Source organism: Megascapheus bottae, chromosome 31 (assembly GCF_031878675.1).
Source record: "Megascapheus bottae isolate mThoBot1 chromosome 31, mThoBot2.hap1, whole genome shotgun sequence".
In the NCBI taxonomy this organism is placed as follows: domain Eukaryota; kingdom Metazoa; phylum Chordata; class Mammalia; order Rodentia; family Geomyidae; genus Megascapheus; species Megascapheus bottae.
This window is the reverse complement of record NC_143539.1, coordinates 8,412,697-8,433,300: the sequence shown is the minus strand read 5'-3', so window position 1 is coordinate 8,433,300 and position 20,604 is coordinate 8,412,697. Positions and strand designations below refer to the sequence as shown.

Sequence of the window (20,604 nt, the reverse complement as noted above, 5' to 3'; positions counted from 1 at the left end):
GCGCGCGCCTCCCGCCCGTCGCCAACTTTTATTTCCCAGCGTCTGCCGGGTTCCCAGGGTCCGGAGCGCGCGCGCGGCACGCAGGGAGTTGTAGTTCCCGCAGGTCGCCGGCTGGAAGCAGAACAATGGGAGGAGTCTGAGGCGAGGACCACCCCTCCCGGAGGCAGGCCCCGCCGGCTTTCCGGGTCCCGGTCGGAAGGTGGCGGGGGAGGGTGGTCCAGGACCCCCGTAGTCTGCGCCCGCGCGTCCCAGCGCTGGCGGAAGGCGCGGGGGCGTCCGGACTACATTTCCCAGAAGCCCGCCCACCCGCGCCCCGGCCCTCGGGGCGTGCGACGCCGAGCTCAGGGCTCCGCCAGGTGCGGCTGTGAGCGCGACGGCCGGGCCGGCCCCGGACTCCCGCTCCCGTGGTGCCCCGCGCGCGGCCGGCCCAGCCCCCGGCTCCCGCCGGCCCCGCGGCGGCGCTGGTTGTTGTCGTGAGCCGCCGAGCGGCCGGCGAGCCGCCCCGCTTCGCCCCTCCTCCCCTCCCCTCCCCCCGGCCCTGCGCACGGGCCGCCCCTCCCCCCGCCTCCCCGCTCCTCTCACGGTGCCAAGATGGCGGCGGCGGCGGGCGGCGGCAGTTGCCCCGGGCCTGGCTCCGCGCGGGGCCGCTTCCCGGGCCGGCCGCGGGGTTCGGGCGGGGGCGGGGGCCGCGGCGGCCGCGGCAGCGGGGCCGAAAGAGTGCGGGTAACCCTGCGGCGCGGCGGCGCGGCGGGGCCCGGCGGGGCCGAACCCGGGGAGGACACGGCCCTGCTCCGCTTGCTGGGGTTCCGCCGGGGCCTGCGCCGGCTCCGCCGCCTGTGGGCCGGCCCGCGGGTTCAGCGCGGCCGGGGCCGGGGCCGGGGCCGCGGCTGGGGCTCGGGCCGAGGCTGCGTGCCGGAGGAGGAGAGCAGTGACGGGGACTCAGACGAGGAGGTGAGGCGGGGGTCGGCGGCGTCTCCCAGCGCCGGGCGGGGCAGAGCCCGGAGGGGGCTTGCAGGGCTCCGGGCAACCCCGAAGGGTGGCTGGGAAAGTGTGGCGGGGGGGGGGGATCGTCAGGGCTCGGCCTTCCCCTCCCTACTTCTGCGGAAAGGAGCTCCGGGTAAGCGGCGCGGAAGGGGTCGACCGGCTGCACAGAGCGGACACAGGAGCCCTGCGTTGCAGCCGGGCTGGCACGCTCGGGCTCCGGGGCAAGTGTGCCCCAAGTGTCCCGAGCTGATCCTTCTCAGAAGCAAAGCTGGGGCGGGGGAGGTGGGGCCGGGGCGGCCATGGGGGACTGCGTGCACTACCCGCCCTGGTTGACAGCAAGTAGCACCAGCAACAGCAGCTGCGGTTGCAGCGTGGCTTTTTCACCTGTAGGCTGCTCTCTGCTTGGTCCTCATCATCTCTGGCACATCCCCCAGTGCCTCAGTTCCTCCTCGGACCTATGGTAGAGTGGTTAGAGAAGGGCTGCATGGGCTGCACGGGGGGTAAAGAGGCACTACCCAAGGCAGGGTTCCTAAGACCGGTAAATAGGATCTGAGTTCAAACCGGGACGTAATCCCTCGGCCATTGCGGAAAGGCAGGGAGGTGTGCATGTGTTGCTTCGAGATGATAACGGGAAGGTTCAGAGTGGAACCCCATATAAGCCATTGATTTCCCCTCACATATTCACACACGCTCGTGCCCATTTTCCTTCAGGAAAGGATGTGAGAGGACATCCCACTTTAGTTGGGCTATGCCCTCTGCTGTGTTTTCTTTTGGGCTGGGGAGCCACTGCTAGGTAGACTGGCACTTAGAGACAGGAGTTCAGAAAATGCCTTTGTGCCATTGTCCCTGGGGGGCGGGGGGCTTGTTTTTTTTTTTGTTTGTTTCTTTTTCTTTGTCTTAAGTCTCCCAACCTTCCTGTGTGCTTACTTTTTTTTTTATAAATGAGCAGGGATGTGTTCAAGGGGAAGCTGGGGAGTAGTCCCCAGACCTGAGTCCCCACTGGAACCAAGACTTGGGCACTGACTACTGTTTCTCCCCTCCACCCTTGGTCCCCTAAATCAGGAGTTTCAGGGTTTTCATTCAGATGAAGATGTGGCCCCCAGTTCCCTGCGCTCTGCGCTCCGATCCCAGCGAGGTGAGTGATGGGGGAAACTGGACCTCTAGCTTTATAGGGATGCTGTTCTCACCTTTTGTGTTAGTGCTTCCCTGTTTGCCTAGTCTCTCCCAGTTAACTGAGCCGTGCCCTGTGTTCAGAGTCCAGGCAGTGCTGGGCAGTGGGAAACACACAGACCCCTTTTTTTTGACTCTGCAGGGCCAGCTTGACCCATCTCCCCACACCTATTCTCCTTTTGTAGGTCGAGCCCCCCGAGGTCGGGGCCGAAAGCATAAGACGACCCCCCTTCCTCCTCCTCGCCCAGCAGATGTGACTCCTATCCCCCCAAAGACCCCTGCTCGGAAACGGGGTGAGGAGGGCACAGAACGGATGGTGCAGGCACTGACTGAGCTTCTCCGGCGGGCCCAGGCACCCCCAGCCCCCCGGAACCGGGCATGTGAACCCTCAACCCCCCGTCGGTCTCGGGGACGACCCCCAGGACGGCCAGCAGGCCCCTGCCGGAAGAAGCAGCAAGCAGTAGTGGTAGCAGAAGCGGCTGTGACAATCCCTAAGCCTGAGCCCCCACCTCCTACTGTTCCAGTAAAACACCGAACTGGCAGCTGGAAGTGCAAGGAGGGACCTGGCCCAGGACCTGGCACTCCCAAGCATGGAGGACAGCCTGGGCGAGGAGGCCGTGGAGGCAGAGGCAGAGGCCGAGGAGGGCTTCCCCTCATGATCAAGTTTGTTTCAAAGGCCAAAAAGGTGAAGATGGGACAGTTGTCCTTGGGACTCGAATCAGGTCAGGGTCAAGGTCAACATGGGGAAAACTGTCAGGATACACCCCAGAGAAGAGTTAAATCTGAACAGGAAGGGGGTCCTTGTTGGACAAAGCAGGAGCAGAACCTGGAGGAGGAAGGAGAGAAGAAAAAAGAAGAGATGAGAGACAAAGTGTTGGCAGAGGAGAAGGAAGAGAGAGCAGTGGTGGAGGAAGAGGTGATGCTGGCCAAGGAAAAGGAAGAGGCAAAGCCACTGTCACCACCCCTGACTCCTCCAACCCCAGTATCTCCTCCTCCTCCTCCTCCTCCTCCTCCTCTTCCTCTTCCTTTATCTCTTCCTCCCCCTCCCCCTCCTCCCCTTCCCCCTCCTCCTCCCCCTCCTCCTCCCCCTCCCCCCCCTCCTGCCACCCTCCTCAACAACTCCACCTCCATTTTGCCCTCCTTCCTCCTCAGCCTCTACCCCTCCCCCACCCTCCTCCCCCTTGCCTCCAGCCCCTGAAGAGCAGGAAGAGTCCCCTCCTCCTGTGGTCCCAGCTACCTGCTCCAGGAAGAGGGGCCGGCCTCCTCTCACTCCCAGCCAGAGGGCAGAACGGGAAGCTGCTCGGGCTGGGCCAGAAAGCACCCTTCCTCCCACTCTAAACCCCAGCACTACCATGGGAGGCTCTCCAGAAGACAGTCCCACCGTGGCCCCCAAAAGTACCACCTTCCTGAAGAACATACGGCAGTTTATTATGCCCGTGGTGAGTGCCCGCTCCTCTCGTGTCATCAAGACTCCCCGGCGATTTATGGATGAAGACCCGCCCAAGCCCCCAAAGGTGGAGGTCTCCCCTGTTCTGCGACCTCCTATTGCCTCCTCCCCAGTTGTTCCCCCAGAACCACCACCACCACCAATCCCATCACCACCGCGTGCCCCGACTCCCCCATCTACCCTAGTTCCACTCCCTGAAAAGAGACGGTCCATCCTGAGGGAGCCCACATTTCGCTGGACCTCACTCACCCAGGAGACGCCACCTCCCCCACCCGCCCCTCCCCCAGCCTCATCACCCCCGTCTGCCCCTGTTGCTCCCTCCCGGAGGCCCCTGCTTCTTCGGGCCCCTCAGTTTACCCCAAGCGAAGCCCACCTGAAGATCTATGAATCGGTGCTTACTACTCCTCCCCTTGGGGCTCTGGAAGCCCCTGAGCCTGAGCCGCCTCCAGCTGACGACTCTCCCGCTGAGCCTGAGCCACGGGCAGTGGGCCGCACCAACCACCTCAGCCTTCCACGATTCGTCCCTGTGGTCACTACTCCTGTTAAGGCCGAGGTGCCTCCCCACGGTGCTCCTGCTCCAGTCAGCGGGCAGCAGCCCCTCCAAGCCCTGCAGCCCCAGCTCCTGCCCCAGCCATTGCCTCCACCTCAGCCCCAAGTCCATCCACAGTTCCAGCTGCAACCAGCCCCGCCGTCGCCACAGCACCCAGCAGCACTGGAGAAGGCCCGGGCCACGAGCCTGGGTTCGCCACCACTGTCTGGGGTGGAGGAGAAAATGTTCAGCCTTCTCAAGAGAGCCAAGGTGCAGCTGTTCAAGATCGACCAGCAGCAGCAGCAGAAGGTGGCAGCCTCAATGCCGGTGAGCATGGTGGTGCGGCCAGGCCCCTGGACCCGGTCCTTGCAGCTGCCTCCCAGGACACTTGTGGTGCAGTCCTTCCTCGTCCCCGGCACCCTGTGCTGCTCCTCTGGCCCCACCCTGCCCTGTACTGTTCTTGTTGCCCCTGACTCTGTTTATTTCCCTACCAGCTGAGCCCTGGAGGGCAAATGGAGGAGGCTGTGGGGCCTGTCAAGCAGGGCCCAGACAGAGGTGTCAGGTCTGAAGATGAATCATTGGAAGTTAAGAGAGAGCGAGCCTCGGTATGCAGTGAGGGGGGTCTAATTAGGGCTGTCCACAGAAGTGTGGGGAGCAGTCCCCTCCACATTCTCTTGATTTTTCCTCTCCAGGGCCCTGAGTCCCCTGTGCAAGGGCCCCGCATCAAACACGTCTGCCGCCATGCTGCGGTGGCCCTGGGTCAGGCCCGGGCCATGGTGCCTGAAGATGTTCCCCGCCTCAGTGCTCTCCCTCTCCGGGACCGGCAGGACCTGGCCACTGAGGGTAGGGGGCTGTGTTATGGGGATGGATGGCTGTCACGTTTGGAGGAGGGCGGGGATGCCTGGGGTTTGGGTGGTGGGTGGGCTGGAGCACTAGCCCTAGGTTTGCTTGCAGCGAGGCAGGTCGCTCCTGAGGCAGCCACAACTCGTGAGTGTGGGAAGTGGAGCCTGAGGGGAAGCGGGGAAGAGGTAGGACTCTGGTGGCCTCGTGGCTCCATCTCCTCTCATCTGCTGGAACAGATACATCATCAGCATCGGAGACGGAGAGTGTCCCATCCGGGTCCCAGCCGGGAAAGGTGGAAGCAGCAGGGCCTGGGGGAGACTTGGAGCCTGCAGGGTCTGGAGGTGCCCTGGCCCACACACCCCGGCGCCCACTGCCCTCCCACCATGGCAAGAAGATGCGAATGGCCCGCTGTGGGCACTGTCGGGGTTGTCTACGTGTGCAGGATTGTGGGTCCTGTGTCAACTGCTTAGACAAACCTAAGTTTGGGGGCCCCAACACCAAGAAGCAGTGCTGTGTGTGAGTAGCTGGTGTTCAGCCTCTGTCTTCCCCCATCCTCCTGGGTTGTTGGCCTCCAGCCCTAGCCTCTCTTCTCCTAGCTTCTGTCCCCAACAAGAGCAGTGGGGTTGGCATCCTTGTAGAGAGCTTCCTCTCTTCCCAGACCACAGTCCCCTTCCCTGGTGACATGCTGCTCCCCTCCCCAGATACCGGAAATGTGACAAGATAGAGGCTCGCAAGATGGAGCGGCTGGCCAAAAAAGGTACCCAGGTTTGAGGAGCATTTCTTCACGAGGCCTTGGGAAATGTGTGGTGCATAGAGGCCATGCTGCCTCTGCTGCCTGCGCTCCACCTCTGCAGCTGCGCACTTCTGTGTCTCCCCACAAGCGCTTTCCTGTGGCTTCCACCCTCCTGCCCCACTTCTTTCTGCCTTTCCTCCACCCCAGCGTCCTTTGTCCCTGGCTGAGTTCAAATCCTACCAAGTCCCCTGTTCCCACAGGCCGGACGATAGTGAAGACGCTGTTGCCCTGGGATTCCGATGAATCTCCTGAGGCCTCCCCTGGTCCTCCAGGCCCACGCCGGGGGGCGGGAGCTGGGGGGCCCCGGGAGGAGGTGGGGCCCACCCCTGGGCCCGAGGAGCAGGACTCCCTCCTACTGCAGCGCAAGTCAGCCCGGCGCTGCGTCAAACAGCGGCCATCCTATGATGTCTTCGAGGACTCAGATGACTCGGAGCCCGGGGCTCCTGCTCCACGGCGCAGGACTCCCAGAGAACATGGTGCGAACCTCCGCTCAGAGCCTCTAGTATGCTCTGCTGTGCTAGGGATGGAACCCAGGGCTTGGTGCATTCTAGGCAAATGCTTCATCAGTGAGCCATACTTTCCAGCCTTGGGTCTCCGTTAGTCTCTTAATTTAAGTGACTGGCTGAGGGCAGAGAAGAGGAACGGATGTGCTTGCTACTCCCTGGGTTGTCTAAGCAGGGCCTAGAGGCCACCTTTGTGGTTGGTCAGAGAAAGTCTGGGGAATTGACATTTTGGGGTTGTAGAAGGAGAGGTAAGGGACCCGAATCTTCCTGTGTTTGCCTAGAGCTGCCTGTGCCAGAACCTGAGGAGCAGAGCAGGCCTCGCAAACCCACCCTGCAGCCTGTGTTGCAGCTCAAGGCCCGAAGACGTCTGGACAAGGTCAGCACGGCCCACTCCGAGAACCCCCAGTCCTGTGTGAAGCGTGGCTCCTGCTCTCCAGGAGCTACCTGGCAAGTCAGGGTGATGGGCACACCCGCGTGCCGTGGTGTGTCCACACCAGAGCACAGGCCCGGGGGTGAGGCCCGCTCTCCCTCCTCTCCCAAAAGCAGTGTGGGGTCTGGGTGCAAGAGGCAGGACCCAGCAGGCTGGAGAAGGACAGGCAGAATGGATTTGCAGAGGGGGAGGGGCTAGTGGCCTCTGAGCTGCCCTCTTCCTTTTCTAGGATGCTTTGGTCTCTGGCCCCTATGCCTCTTTTCCCAATGGCTGGACTGGGAAACAGAAATCCCCTGATGGCGTGCACCGGGTCCGTGTGGATTTTAAGGTATGGCATGGGCTGGGAATGTGGCTTAGTGTTAGCTTGTCTAGTATGCATGAAGTCTTGGGTTCAGTTCCTCAGTACCACATAAACAGAAGAAGCCCCAGTACTGGCAAAAGATAAAAGAAGGAAAATATGGGGGGGGGGCGCAGTGGGGCTCAGGGCCCTGTTGGGAGGGTGTGGTGGCTCACGCCTATAATCCTAGCTACTCAGGAGGCTGAGATCTGAGGATCGAGGTTCAAAGCCAGCCCAGACAGAAAAATCCACGTGAGACTCATATTTCCAGTTAACAATCAGAAAACTAGAAGTGGCAGTGGAATTCAAAGGGTGGTAGAGAACTACCTTACCTATTTGAGTTCAGGCCCTGCAACTGACCAAAACAATGAAAGAAAAATTCAGTGTGTATCGTACAAAATTGAGAAAGGGGAGGGAAGGTATGGGGTTGGGAGGGATGAAGAATGATGAAAGCATTGACCTTGACCAGGATGCATGATATTCATAAACTGCATTGTTGAATGGCAGCTCCTCTGAACAGCTACTTGAAGATAACAACATGATAGATCAATCTATCGATCGATTGATTTTTGTTTTTTGGTCGGTCGTGGGTCTTAAATTCTGGGCCTGAGCACCTTCTCTGAGCTCTTTTGCTCAAGGCTACCACTCTTAGCCACAGTGCCACTTCTGGCTTTCTGGTGGTTAATTGGAAATAAAAGTGTCATGGACTTTGGTGCCCAAAGCACTTTTGTGCTTTGAACTGCCATCCTCAGATTGCAGCCTCCTAAGCAATACAGACACGAGCCACTGGTGCTAGGCTCAAAACGTGTGTTTTTTAGAAAGTACATATACGTAACTTGTTCTCTGACTGCTTTCCAAACCTGTCCTCTCCTCAGGAGGATTGTGACCTAGAGAATGTGTGGCTGATGGGTGGCCTGAGTGTGCTGACTTCTGTGCCTGGGGGACCGCCAATGGTGTGCTTGCTGTGTGCCAGCAAAGGCCTTCACGAGGTTGGTACATGACCCCAAGTCAGTTTCTGCGAGACCCTGACTGACGGGCAGGCTGGGCTGTCTTGGCTGGGTGAGATCCCCTGGCCTTCCAGTCTCACACCGTGCCATCATTTGCTTCCCCCACTCCAATCCACCCCTAGTTGGTGTTCTGCCAAGTCTGCTGTGACCCTTTCCACCCATTCTGCCTGGAGGAGGCTGAGAGGCCCCTTCCCCAGCATCATGACACTTGGTGCTGCCGCCGCTGCAAATTCTGCCATGTCTGTGGACGAAAAGGTCGAGGATCCAAGGTTCAGGCACTGGGCCACCTGGGCAGGGGAGGCCTGGCAGAGGGCTGTCTGTGGGCAGTAGGGTTGCATCGCTGTCTCTCCTCCCTGTCCCCCAGCACCTCCTGGAATGTGAGCGCTGCCGCCATGCCTACCACCCAGCCTGTCTAGGGCCCAGCTACCCTACCCGGGCCACACGAAGACGTCGCCACTGGGTGAGAGTGGAGTCCTTGGCTGGTTGCTGTTGGGATTATTTACCCCTCACCCCCCGAATTCTCAGGGCTTAGTCAAGACCAGAGTTCTCAGCAGGGGAGGGCTGGGTGTGCTTTGACAATATAATGAACATCTTCCCCTATATTGTCACCTAAGCAAGCTATATAGTCGAGCTTGTGAATTCCGCAGGCTCTGGCCTGAGGGACTCCCTTTGCCCTTTGTTGTCATCTTGTTCTCTTGTGTGTCCCCTTCACCCCTCCCCAACTCCTTCATTTGTTTCTCCACACCCTTCCTGGCTGATCTAACTTCACCGTGTTCCCCTAGATCTGCTCAGCGTGCGTGCGCTGCAAGAGCTGTGGGGCAACTCCGGGAAAGAACTGGGACGTGGAGTGGTCTGGGGATTATAGCCTCTGCCCCAGGTGCACCCAGCTGTCTGAGAAAGGTGGGACGGCGCCGGGGACACGGGAGCAGGCCAGGCTACTGAGTGCAGGGCCCCACTGAGGGTGTGCGTGTGCTCAGTACTGCGATTTGAGTTCAGTCTTGCTCTTGCTAGGCAGGTACTCTGCCCTTGAGCCATGCCTCTGTTCTGTCTAGTGTATTGTAACCAGGGGGCACAGCCTCAGAAGGCATCTGGGGATGCAGGCCTGGAAGCTACCTGGTTGGTTTCTGAGTCCCTTTCCAGATCCTCAGGTCTGCCCCGGGCAGGGGCCTTGTTTGTTCAGGTGGTACGCTTGGCAAGGCTCTGTGCATGGTAGGGGCATTGGTTCTGCCCTTATCCAGCTTTTTAGAACTGGGAGGATATAAAGCAGGGACATGAGGAGCCAGCCTTCAAGATGCACTTGACCCTTGAATGGGGCCTGGGCAGGGGCTGACTCTTCTGCCTTGCCTCTCCCTCCAGGAAACTTCTGCCCAATTTGCACCCGCTGTTACGAAGACAATGACTATGAGAGCAAGATGATGCAGTGTGCGCAGTGTGACCACTGGGTGCACGCCAAGTGTGAGGGGCTCTCAGGTACGAGATGGCCTCCCTCTGCCGGGGTCTGCCTGCCTGGGGCTTCCTCACATCTTCCTAACTGCTTTCTTACTCCACTGTTGCAGATGAAGACTATGAGATCCTCTCCGGGCTGCCGGATTCTGTGCTGTACACCTGTGGGCCGTGTGCAGGTGCCACGCAGCCCCGGTGGCGGGAGGCCCTGAGCGGGGCCCTGCAGGGAGGCCTTCGCCAGGTGCTCCAGGGTCTGCTCAGCTCCAAGGTGGCCGCCCCACTGCTGCTGTGTACCCAGGTCTGGGGGCTCCAGGGCCGGGGGGGAGGGGTGGTGGCACTGGGCCTGTCCTGTGCCTGGTGTGGGCCATGCTGACTGTCCTCACTTGCAGTGTGGCCAGGATGGGAAGCGGCTACACCCGGGAGCCTGTGGCTTGCAAGCTGTAGGTCAGCGCTTTGAGGAAGGCCACTACACGTCTGTGGTGAGTGGACTTGGGTACAGGCTGGGGTTTTGAGAGGAGTGGGCAGGGTCAGGTCCTGACAGAGCCTCTTACAGCACAGCTTCATGGAGGACATGGTGGGTGTTCTGACGAGGCGGGCAGAAGACGGTGACGCCCCTGAGCGCCGGGCTGGGGCTCAGGTGAAGGGGCTCCTGCTAAAGGTGAGCTCGGCATTGAGTAGTTCTGGCGGGCAGAGAGACTCGTTCACGTGGGTTCACACGCGGGAACACCAGTTCTTCTCATCTTTTAACCCCTCCCCAGCTGCTAGAGTCTGCGTTCGGCTGGTTCGACGCCCACGACCCCAAGTACTGGCGACGGAGTACCCGGTTGCCAAAGTGAGCAGGGCTGGGGAGCAGGCGGGGCTTCAGGGAGTGAAGGCTGAGCCCGGGTGAGGCTGGGCTGGGAGGCCAGAGTTGGATGCGGAGGAGTTGCCAGTCCTGGTGAGGCTCTAGAACCAGATCTCACTTGCTTTACCTACCTAGTGCCAGGTGGTTGTGGACAGAGCAGTGAGCAAGTTAAGATAGTTCTCTGCTGAAAGAGCTTGTGTTTGGGGACTGGGTAGGCACCAGTGACCCATCAGATGGTCAAGGCAGAGGTGGCAAAACCCAAGAGGTATTGCCATGCAAGCTAGAGGAGAGCTCTGGGCAGGGAATGGGGCACACCCTGTGTGGAAGGTGGCACAAGGGAGTCGGTTTGGGCAGGTGCTGTGAGCAGGCCCTTGCCCAGCTGCCTTGATGGACCATGGCAGGCACTAACTCTGCCTGTCCACAGCGGAGTCCTCCCCAACGCGGTATTACCCCCATCCCTGGATCACGTCTATGCTCAGTGGAGACAGCAGGAACTGGAGACCCCAGAATCAGGGCAGCCTCCAGGGGATCCCTCAGCAGGTACTGGAAGTGGGTGTTGGACCCAGCTTCTCTGAGTTGGTAGGCCAGGGACCCAGTGGTAATTCTTCCCGTCCTCCCTCCTTTCCAGCTATGCAGGGCAAGGATGCAGCTGCATTCTCACACCTGGAGGACCCTCGGCAGTGTGCGCTCTGCCTCAAGTATGGGGATGCGGACTCCAAAGTGAGTGCTGCCCCGTGGAGCCCCTGGGGCTGAGGCCCATTCCCTGGTCTCCCCACCCGCATTGTGCCACTCCTCTGTCCCCCCAGGAGGCAGGACGGCTCCTCTACATCGGGCAGAACGAGTGGACGCATGTCAACTGTGCCATTTGGTCAGCTGAAGTGTTTGAGGAGAATGATGGGTCCCTCAAGAACGTGCATGCTGCCGTGGCTCGGGGACGGCAGATGGTGAGCTTGAGGCTGCCCAGTTCCTTCCCCTGGGGACTTGGTGACAGCAGTATTCCCCCGTATGCCCTCTAACGATCAGCTGGGCCTCAGTAGGCTTCCTTTGGTTGACTGGGCCTATACTGGTACCATCCTACATCATGATCCAGATTTGAATTCTTCTCACTGTGGGGGCTGGACAGCACCTCAAGCTCTGGCAAGAGCTGGACAGTGGGTGTACTGACCACAGGGCAGCTGTGAGGACAGAGAGTGGTGTGGAAGGGGGGGAGCTACTTGCTCCTTAGGATGCTCTCCCACTCATTTATTTATATATTCATTTATTTTGTCTGGCGTGGGGCTTGAACTCTGGGCCTGGGCGCTGTCCTTGAAAGGCTAGCGCTCTGTCACTTTATTTTTTTTATTTTTTATTTTTTATTTTGCCAGTCCTGGGCTTAAGCTGAGGGCCTGAGCACTGTCTTTGGCTGTTCTCAAGGCTAGAGCTCTACCACTTGAGCCTCAGCACCACTTCTGGCTTTTTCTAAGTATGTGGTACCAAGGAATCGAACCCGGGTCTTCGTGCATGCTAGGCAAGCACTCTACCACTAGGCCAAACTCCCGGCCCAGGCTCTGTCACTTTAACCACAGTGCCTTTTCCGGTTTTCTGGTGGTTCGTTGTGTGCCCAGGCTGGCTTTGAACCTCCATTTTCATATCTCAGCCTCCTGAGTAGCTGGGATTACAGATGTGAGCCACCGGTGCCCAGCTTCTCCCCACTCTTCATATGTGCACCCAGCCCTCTAAACCAGGGGAAGTGACGTGGCCCAGGCCAGGCCAAGGCCCCCGTGGGCGTGGTTCCGTGGTGTGGGTGTGAGGCTGCCGCTCAGGTCTGGGCTTCTCAGTCAGCTCTCTTCCTCCCGCAGCGCTGCGAGCTCTGCCTGAAGCCCGGGGCCACGGTGGGCTGCTGCCTGTCCTCCTGCCTCAGCAACTTCCACTTCATGTGCGCACGGGCCAGCTACTGCATCTTCCAGGACGACAAGAAGGTCTTCTGCCAGAAGCACACTGACCTCCTGGATGGCAAGGTGTGCCAGGCCCCGGGAGACAGCTGCCTGGCACTAAGGCAGGGTCCCTGGTCATTCCGTCCTCACCCATGGCCTTGTCCCCACTTGTCTCTCAGGAGATCGTGACCCCTGATGGGTTCGATGTTCTCCGCCGTGTCTACGTGGACTTCGAGGGCATCAACTTCAAGCGAAAGTTCTTGACAGGGCTTGAACCCGATGCCATCAATGTGCTCATTGGTAAGCCGATGTCCTTCCGCCTCTCTGGACCCCCTCCCCCCCCACTCCCCATAACTTCTCCAGCCCACCTTGCCTCTCCTCTTCCTGGTCCCTCAGGCTCCATCCGGATCGACTCCCTTGGCACATTGTCTGATCTCTCGGACTGTGAGGGCCGGCTCTTCCCCATTGGCTACCAGTGAGAAGGGGTGCTGTATGTGTGGTGGGGGGAGTCTAGGACCCCATCTAGTTCCCCCCTGCTCTTAACCCTAATGATTCTTGCATGCCCACCAGGTGTTCCCGCCTCTATTGGAGCACAGTGGATGCTCGGAGGCGCTGCTGGTACCGGTGCCGCATTCTGGAGTATCGCCCGTGGGGACCCAGGGAGGAGCCGGTTCACCTAGAGGCAGCCGAGGAAAACCAGACCATTGTGCACAGCCCCACCCCATCCCCAGGTATGGCCTTGGGCTTGCCCTGTGAGCCTCCCTGCCTTTGCCTGGCCCCTCCAGAAGCTGCAGACCCGGCTCAGCATTTTACAGGAAGTGTAAGGAGAGTACCAGGTGGCCAGCCTGAGGGTGGTGGGGATCGGACATTGGGGAGCAGCACTCATGGCTCCCTGACTCGGGGCTTTGAGGCAGACGCATGCTCCACTGCCCTGCACTTGGGGGCAGCTGTGTTCCAGCCATGCAGGCAGTGAGGTTGGAGCGAACCTGGGACAGCACGGTGCCCAGGGTGGGCCTGTAGGCTGGCAGAGGGCAGGTCATCACAGGCCACACAGGACAGCCAAGGAGCTTGGATTGCTGCTTCCGACCTGGTTAGGAGTGAGGGTGCTGAGAGGAGGCTCCCAAGAGCTTGCAAAGCCTGGGTGGGGCCGGGCAATGAACTGCTTCCAACACAAGGGCTGCTGGGTTCCTTTGCTGTGGCAGAGCTGTGCAGGGCAAGTGAGAAAAGTGGTAGGACTGGCCAGGCTGCAGAGCAGACATGGCTGTCGGTCCTGCTCCACAGGGCAGTGTGCAGTCAGGGAGCACAGGGACGTGAGGATGAGGTGGACAGAGGTCTGGGGAGGATTTCAAGTCCACGGCCAGGCACTGTGGACTTGAAGTGGGAGAGGCCTTGATGCAGAGCGCCCCACCCCTGATGGAATCCCCCTGCTTCTCCAGAGCCCGCAGATTATGAGGACGCCCCGCCAGATGCACATGCCCTGACCCCTGGAGCCACCCAGCACCCCTCACCCGTCCTGAATCTGGATCCCCCCCTGCGGCTGGATGCCAGCAGCGCCCCCCCTCCAACTCCCCGCTCCTTCTCAGGGGCTCGAATCAAAGTGCCCAACTATTCTCCCTCGCGAAGGCCCCTGGGGGGCATCTCCTTTGGCCCGCTGCCGTCTCCTGGTGAGCTCCGGGTTGCATCTTTCCTGGGAGGGGTCCGGTGGGAGGCGGGAGCTGCTGCCTGACACTGCCCTTTTCCCACAGGAAGCCCCTCTCTGACCCACCACATCCCCACAGTGGGAGACCTCGACTTCCCCGCTCCCCCCAGGCGCACTCGGCGACCCAGCCCTCTGGCTCCCAGGCCCCCTCCATCCTGGCGAGCCTCCCCTCCTCTGCGAGCCTCCCCTCCGCTCAGGGTGCCCACTCCTACCTCAGTTGTTTCAGCCCTCTCACCTACCTCAGGGGAGCTGGCTCCCCCTGGCCTGGCCCCATCTCCTCTGCCTCCCACTGAAGACCTGGGCCCGGACTTTGAGGACATGGAAGTGGTGTCAGGACTGAGTGCTGCCGACCTGGACTTTGCAGCCAGCCTGCTGGGGACCGAGCCCTTCCAGGAGGAGATTGTGGCTGCCGGGGCTGTGGGCAGCAGCCATGGGGGCCCTGGGGACAGCTCAGAAGAAGAGGCCAGCCCCACACCCCGCTACATCCACTTCCCTGTGACAGTGGTGTCCAGCCCTGCCCTCGCGCCCGGCCCCATCCCTGGGACTCCCCGAATTGAGCAGCTGGATGGAGTGGATGACGGCACGGACAGTGAGGCTGAGGCCATCCAGCAGCCCCGGGGCCAGGGCACGCCGCCTCCAGGGCCTGGGGTGGGCCGAGCTGGCGCTCTGGGGGCCATAGGAGACAGAGCCCGGCCTCCTGAGGACCTTCCTTCAGAAATCGTGGATTTTGTATTGAAGAACCTGGGGGGGCCTGGGGAGGGGGCTGCTGGCCCCAGAGAAGAATCACTTCCCCCGGCACCACCTCTGGCCAACGGTAGCCAGCCCTCCCAAGGCCTGCCCCCCAGCCCGGCCGACCCCACCCGGACGTTTGCCTGGCTACCAGGGGCCCCCGGGGTCCGGGTGTTGAGCCTGGGCCCTGCTCCTGAGCCCCCAAAACCTGCCGCCTCCAAAATCATTCTTGTCAACAAGCTAGGGCAAGTGTTTGTGAAGATGGCTGGGGAGGGTGAGCCCATGCCCCCCCCAGTAAAGCAGCCCCCTTTGCCCCCGATCATCCCCCCAGCCCCCCCTGCCTCCTGGACGCTGCCCACAGGGCCTCTGCTCAGTGTGCTGCCGGTGGTGGGGGTGGGGGTGGTGCGCCCCGCCCCGCCCCCGCCCCCCGCCCCGCTCACTCTGGTGTTCAGCAGTGGCCCCCCTAGCCCACCACGCCAGGCCATCCGTGTTAAGAGGGTGTCCACTTTCTCCGGCCGCTCCCCACCTGCTCCTCCTCCCAAAAAGACCCCCCGGCTGGATGAAGAGGGAGAGTCCTTGGAGAGTGCCCCCCAAGTTCCAGGGCTTGGGAGCAGTGGGTAAGAAAGTGGGGTGAGGCTGGAGGAGCAGGGGATGGCAGGGGGCACGGGGCAGTTCAGCCGATCCCACACCTCTGCTAGGTTCAGCCGAGTAAGAATGAAGACACCCACAGTGCGTGGGGTGCTGGACCTGGACCATTGTGGAGAAGAGAGCCCAGGGTGAGTGGCCGGGTCCCACTCCTTGTGTGCCCTGGGTGTGGGGGGGGTCTCCTGTCCCCTTGCTGCCTCACGTATCTTTCCTCACAGGTCCCTCCGGGAACGCTCCCCCTTATTGCCACTGCCAGATAGGGGTCTGCCACAGGCCCCCGAAGTCCCCTCAGACCTGCTGCTCGAGTCCCAATGGCACCACTACTCAGGTAGGCCCACCTTCTGCACTTGGTCACATCCCCAAACCAGGAAGAGCCAAGGTCCATCTGAGACTGGGCACTAGACAGAGCTGGCCCTGTGACATAGGCAGACAGACGTGCAGGTGATGGCCGGAGCCTGTGCCGCCCACCAGAGGACCCAGGGATGCCATCTAGGGAACCCACACTTACTCCCCACCCAGGGCTAGGGCAGATGAAGATCTGAAGGCATCCCAGAAGCAGAGGGTAGGGGTGTCAGCTGCCTGGGCAGGTTCCCGGCCTCTGAGGTCTAGATGCTCAGAGCATAGTTGACACTCAGTGTGAGCTGGGGTCCCTGGGGTGGCCCTGGGGAAGCCAGGGGTGGGGAGGAGGAGTAGGCCTGCGTGGCAGGCTGCAGCACAGTCCCACCCTAGTATTTGGAAGTTCCCGAGTGTACAGAGCTGAGCTGTTAACTGGAGAAGAGCTGCTGTGTGCAGGGGGGTGGTGACTGCACCGACCCACACAGTGTAGACCACAGCGAGGGTTATCGGAGAAATCTGCTGAAAGTGGGGTCCTACTTGTAAATCTTGTTCCCTCCCACCTCCTCCCATGTCCTCTTCCCGCCTTGTCCACATCCAACAACCACATCTGTACGCCTCCAGGACCCCACACCATCCTTCCTTTTGGGGGCAGTCCCCTCCCCCCTCCCCCCAGCTGTCCCAGTGTGTCAGGGCCTTCACTCTGTATTTCTCCTCCCTCCTCCTCCGTCCTGGAGGCCTCTGAGCAGGCCTTGAGTCAGGACTCTACCCCTAACCAGTCCCTGGACTTGGGGCTCCTGGTTCTGCTGCTTCCACCAGCAGGTCACATTCAGCATTGTCCCCTGCCTGAGGCCTTGACCTTCAACCCAAACTTGTTACTCCCGCAGCCTGGCCTTCTCCATCTGTGGTAGTTGTTCCCCTCCTCAGTTCAAGGTTGTCCTTCACCACTCCTGCCACACCCACACCTACTCCAGCAGCCAATTCTGGCTGTTCTGTTTAAACTACCACCCCCTAAGCTGGGCATGGCATATGCCCACAGCTCCTCTGGAGGCTAAGGCTGGCAGATTGAGGTCATTCTGGGCAACATAAGATCCTGTCTTGGGGGCTGGGAGTTTGGCCTAGCATGCACAAAGATCTGGGTTTGATTCTTCCATACCACATATACATAGAAAGAGCCAGAAAGGGTGCTGTGGCTCAAATGGTAGAGCTCTAGCCTTGAGAAAGTCCAAGGACAGTGCTCAGGCCCTGAGTTCAAGGCCCAGGACTGGGGGGGGGGGTGGGGGGGAAGATCCTGTCTCTGAAATATCTCTGAATTCCTTTAAGTAATTTGCGGTGTGTAATGTTCTTTGTCTGTGTGTGTGTGTGTGTCTGTGCATGTGTAATATTTATAAGAATATATGGCCCTGGCAGAGGGCTTGCCTGCCACTTGAAGAGCCCTAGGTTCAATCCCCTCCCTACAGGAAAAGAATTTCAGTGCATTCACAGAAACGCATGGGCAAGAGCTGTAATCTGTGTGCAGAAGGCGCGTAGCATGCAGACAGGAGTGGAGGTAGACTGAGGGAGCATTGGGTGCAACCTGCAGCACCCCAACACTGTGTACCTAGGTGAAACTGCTCTGTAGCTGCGAGGCAGAGGCAGGAGAGGAGCTGTGAGCTTTGACAGACCCAGCTCAGGCTCCACAGGGCTCAGTAAAGTGGGAGGGGGATGCAGTGAGTGGAAGGTGGCTTTGGAAGGTGATCTGCTTGCTTTTCCCTGATGCTTGGAACTAGGTGAGGCCTCCAGCTCAGAGGAAGAGCCTCTGTCCCCGGAGGACAAGGAGAACCTGGCTCCCAAGCGTGCCGGCCCACACCTGCGCTTTGAGATCAGCAGTGAGGATGGCTTCAGCGTGGAGGCTGAGAGCCTGGAGGGTGAGTGTGAGGCTGGCTGAGAGGGAAAGTGTCCCATTGACCTTGGGCTGATCCTGATGTGGTCCCACCCTCACCACAGGGGCCTGGAGAGCTCTGATTGAGAAAGTACAGGAGGCCCGAGGGCATGCACGCCTTCGCCATCTTTCCTTCAGTGGTAAATGGGCTTTCCCCCTGGGGTGCCTGATGGATCCGGGAGGGCCCAGCCGGGCCTCCACCCTCCTGCTGTCCTCCTTTTCTCTCAGGAATGAGTGGGGCCAGGCTTTTGGGCATCCACCATGATGCTGTCATCTTCCTGGCCGAGCAGCTGCCTGGGGCTCAGCGCTGTCAGCACTACAAGTTCCGCTACCACCAGCAGGGAGAGGGCCAGGAGGAGCCGCCCCTAAACCCCCATGGGGCTGCCCGCGCCGAGGTCTATCTCCGGTGAGGTCGGGGAACCCCATGGGAATGAAATCTAGACAGAAACCAGGTGACAGTGGCTCATGCCTGTTTTCCTAGATATCAGGAGGCTGAGATCTGAGGATCTTGGTTTGAAGCCAACCCAGGCAGGGAAAGTCTTGAAACTCATATTGAATTAACCAGGAAGTAGGCTAGTTGTAGTGGCTCACACCTGTACCCCCAGCTATTCAGGAGGCTGAGATCTAAGGATTTCAGTTTAAAGCCAGCCTGGGCACTGAAGATCTTGAGGTTCTTATCTCCAATTAACCACTAGAAAACCAGAATTGGATCTGTGGCTCAAGGGATAGGGCAGTAGCCTTGAGGTGAACTGAAGAGCTCAGGGACAGTGCTCAGGCCCAGAGTTCAAGCTCCACCACCGACCCCCTCCAAAAAAGTAGAGCTGTGACAAGTGGTGGAGTGTTAACCTTGAACAATAAAGCTCAGGGACCCAGGTGCTGATAGCTCTTGCCTGTAATCCTACCTACTCAGGAGACTGAGATCTGAGGATCCGGGCTCACAGCCAACCCAAGAAAGGCTGTGAGACTCATCTCCAATGAACCACCAAAAAACCAGAGTGGTGCTGTGGCTCAAATTTGGTACTGTGTTAGCTTTGAGCAAAAGATCTCAGAGACTGTGTTCCAGGCCTTGAGTTCAAGGCCCAGGACCAAAAACCGAACAGTAAAAAAGCAAGCTAAGTGATAGGGTCTGAGGCCCTGAATTTAAGCCCCAGGACCGGTACCAAAAAAAAAAAAAAAGCCAGGCAGCTCACACCCGTCGTCGTAGCTATTCAGGAGGCTGAGATTGAGGGGCAGAGTTTGAAGCCAGCTCAAGCAGGCAAGTCCATGAAACTCTTATTTCCAGTTAATCACAGAAAAAGCCACAGGTAGCACTATGGCTCAAGTGTTAAGAGTGCTAGCCTTGAACAAGAGAAGCTTGAGAACAGTGCCCAAGATCAGAGTTCAAACCCCAAGCCCAAGAAAAAATAAAGATTAAAAAAAAATGTAGACAGCAAGCAGGCAGGTTACTTGTGGAGTAAGATGCTGCCCAGCCCCCGCAGCCAGACCTGCAGCACGTGGGGCTTGGGTCAGCGCGGGTGGCAGCATCTCCCTGGAGGACAGACACACTGTGACCTTCCCTCCCTCCCTCCCCCAGGAAGTGCACCTTTGACATGTTCAACTTCCTGGCCTCTCAGCACCGGGTGCTCCCTGAGGGAGCCACCTGTGACGAGGAAGAAGATGAGGTGCAACTCAGGTCCACCAGGTATGTGTGGAGGTCGGGCAGGCCGGGTGAGGGGTCCTCAGGCGGCTGGGCAGGGGTGCGAGGGCACTCGCTCATTCCTGGAGATGGGCCTATGACAAATGCCGCCCACCACCAGACGTGCCACCAGCCTGGAGTTGCCCATGGCCATGCGCTTTCGCCACCTCAAGAAGACGTCCAAAGAGGCTGTGGGGGTCTACCGGTGAGTGGACCTGGGTGGGTGGACAGGTGCCCTGTGGACGGCTGCTGGTAACGGCCCTGCCCCTGAGCGCCCCTTGCCCCCCACCCTGCAGGTCGGCCATCCATGGACGAGGCCTGTTCTGCAAGCGCAACATTGATGCTGGCGAGATGGTCATTGAGTACTCGGGCATCGTCATCCGCTCCGTGCTGACTGACAAGCGGGAGAAGTTCTACGATGGCAAGGTGGGCACCGCCGCCCCAGCTGGCGGGGGCGGGGGGCGAGTGGCAGGCGGGCCTGCGGGGATGGTGTCTCATTGTCTCATGCCCACGCCTGTCCCCTAGGGCATCGGGTGCTACATGTTCCGCATGGACGACTTCGACGTGGTGGACGCCACGATGCATGGCAACGCCGCCCGCTTCATCAACCACTCGTGTGAGCCCAACTGCTTCTCGAGAGTCATCCACGTGGAGGGCCAGAAGCACATTGTCATCTTTGCTCTGCGTCGCATCCTGCGTGGGGAGGAACTCACGTACGACTACAAATTCCCCATCGAGGATGCCAGCAACAAGCTGCCCTGCAACTGCGGTGCCAAGCGCTGCCGCCGCTTCCTCAACTGACAAGAAGCTCGCCACGGCCTCCATCCTCCCAGAGTGCCTCCCTCCTCCCTTCTGCTCAGGGCGGAGTGGGCCGGGCCCTGCCTCCACCCCACCAGGCTACCCAGCCATCGCCCCCTTCCCGCCCTGGGGACCCAGGATGTAGATACTGTACAAAAGTTTCTAAATCCCTTCTTTTCTATGCACTTTTTTATTTAAGAGGGGGGGGCTTCCAAGGTGGGAGCCCCCCACAATAAAGTCTGTCAATGTTTGGAGAGGTGATGTCTTCCCTTGTGTGTGAGCGCCCACTTTCTACCCCACACCCATCCTGACCCACAAGTCCATCAGCCTCGAAGGCCAGGCCGCAGGCAGAATTTAACCCCTCATTGGCCACCTGCACGCAGGGAGCTCCCTTGGGAAGGGGGCGCTGTCTCCCAGCCCCACTGGGACTGTGCTTCCTCCAGAGGGATTGCATACTAGGTCCAGCGCACCCCGGCACCTACAGTACTTGTCACCGCCCCACCTGGGCAGGTGTGTGCCCAACCAGCTCATTTCTATCAAGGCCCTCAGTGGTGAGCAGGC

General features: G+C 60.0%; 1 protein-coding gene across 2 annotated transcripts; it reads left to right on the top strand.

Moving 5' to 3' along the window:
* Positions 1–591: 591 nt before the first annotated feature.
* On the top strand, positions 592–20,297 carry Kmt2b (lysine methyltransferase 2B). 2 transcript variants are annotated; one of them, XM_090322728.1, is made up of 38 exons: positions 592–951; positions 2,047–2,119; positions 2,340–3,167; positions 3,265–4,457; positions 4,625–4,735; positions 4,823–4,973; positions 5,210–5,489; positions 5,675–5,730; positions 5,967–6,242; positions 6,551–6,645; positions 6,929–7,027; positions 7,912–8,025; positions 8,166–8,312; positions 8,408–8,503; positions 8,826–8,943; positions 9,400–9,513; positions 9,600–9,784; positions 9,876–9,965; positions 10,040–10,144; positions 10,245–10,318; positions 10,755–10,870; positions 10,959–11,050; positions 11,137–11,274; positions 12,169–12,327; positions 12,423–12,543; positions 12,640–12,718; positions 12,814–12,974; positions 13,680–13,907; positions 13,989–15,288; positions 15,370–15,447; positions 15,535–15,644; positions 17,419–17,556; positions 17,636–17,710; positions 17,799–17,976; positions 19,144–19,251; positions 19,367–19,450; positions 19,542–19,671; positions 19,771–20,297. In XM_090322728.1, the coding sequence occupies exons 1-38, from the start codon at positions 592–594 to the stop codon at positions 20,044–20,046; spliced, it is 8,136 nt and encodes a 2,711-aa protein (XP_090178854.1). In that variant the 3' UTR covers positions 20,047–20,297. The 2 variants fall into 2 exon arrangements, with proteins under 2 accessions (XP_090178854.1, XP_090178856.1); XM_090322730.1 differs by having other exon boundaries at positions 2,340–3,243; positions 3,338–4,457.
* The last annotated feature ends 307 nt before the right edge of the window (positions 20,298–20,604 follow it).

What these genes read in the sequence shown, in the direction of transcription:
- Kmt2b (XM_090322730.1), top strand. Translation starts at nt 592, where the DNA reads ATGGCGGCGGCGGCGGGCGGCGGCAGTTGCCCCGGGCCTGGCTCCGCG. An exon ending in CGGAGTACCCGGTTGCCAAA is followed by an intron (nt 10,319 to 10,754) that starts GTGAGCAGGGCT and finishes GCCTGTCCACAG; the next exon opens with CGGAGTCCTCCCCAACGCGG. An exon ending in TGGCTCGGGGACGGCAGATG is followed by an intron (nt 11,275 to 12,168) that starts GTGAGCTTGAGG and finishes TTCCTCCCGCAG; the next exon opens with CGCTGCGAGCTCTGCCTGAA.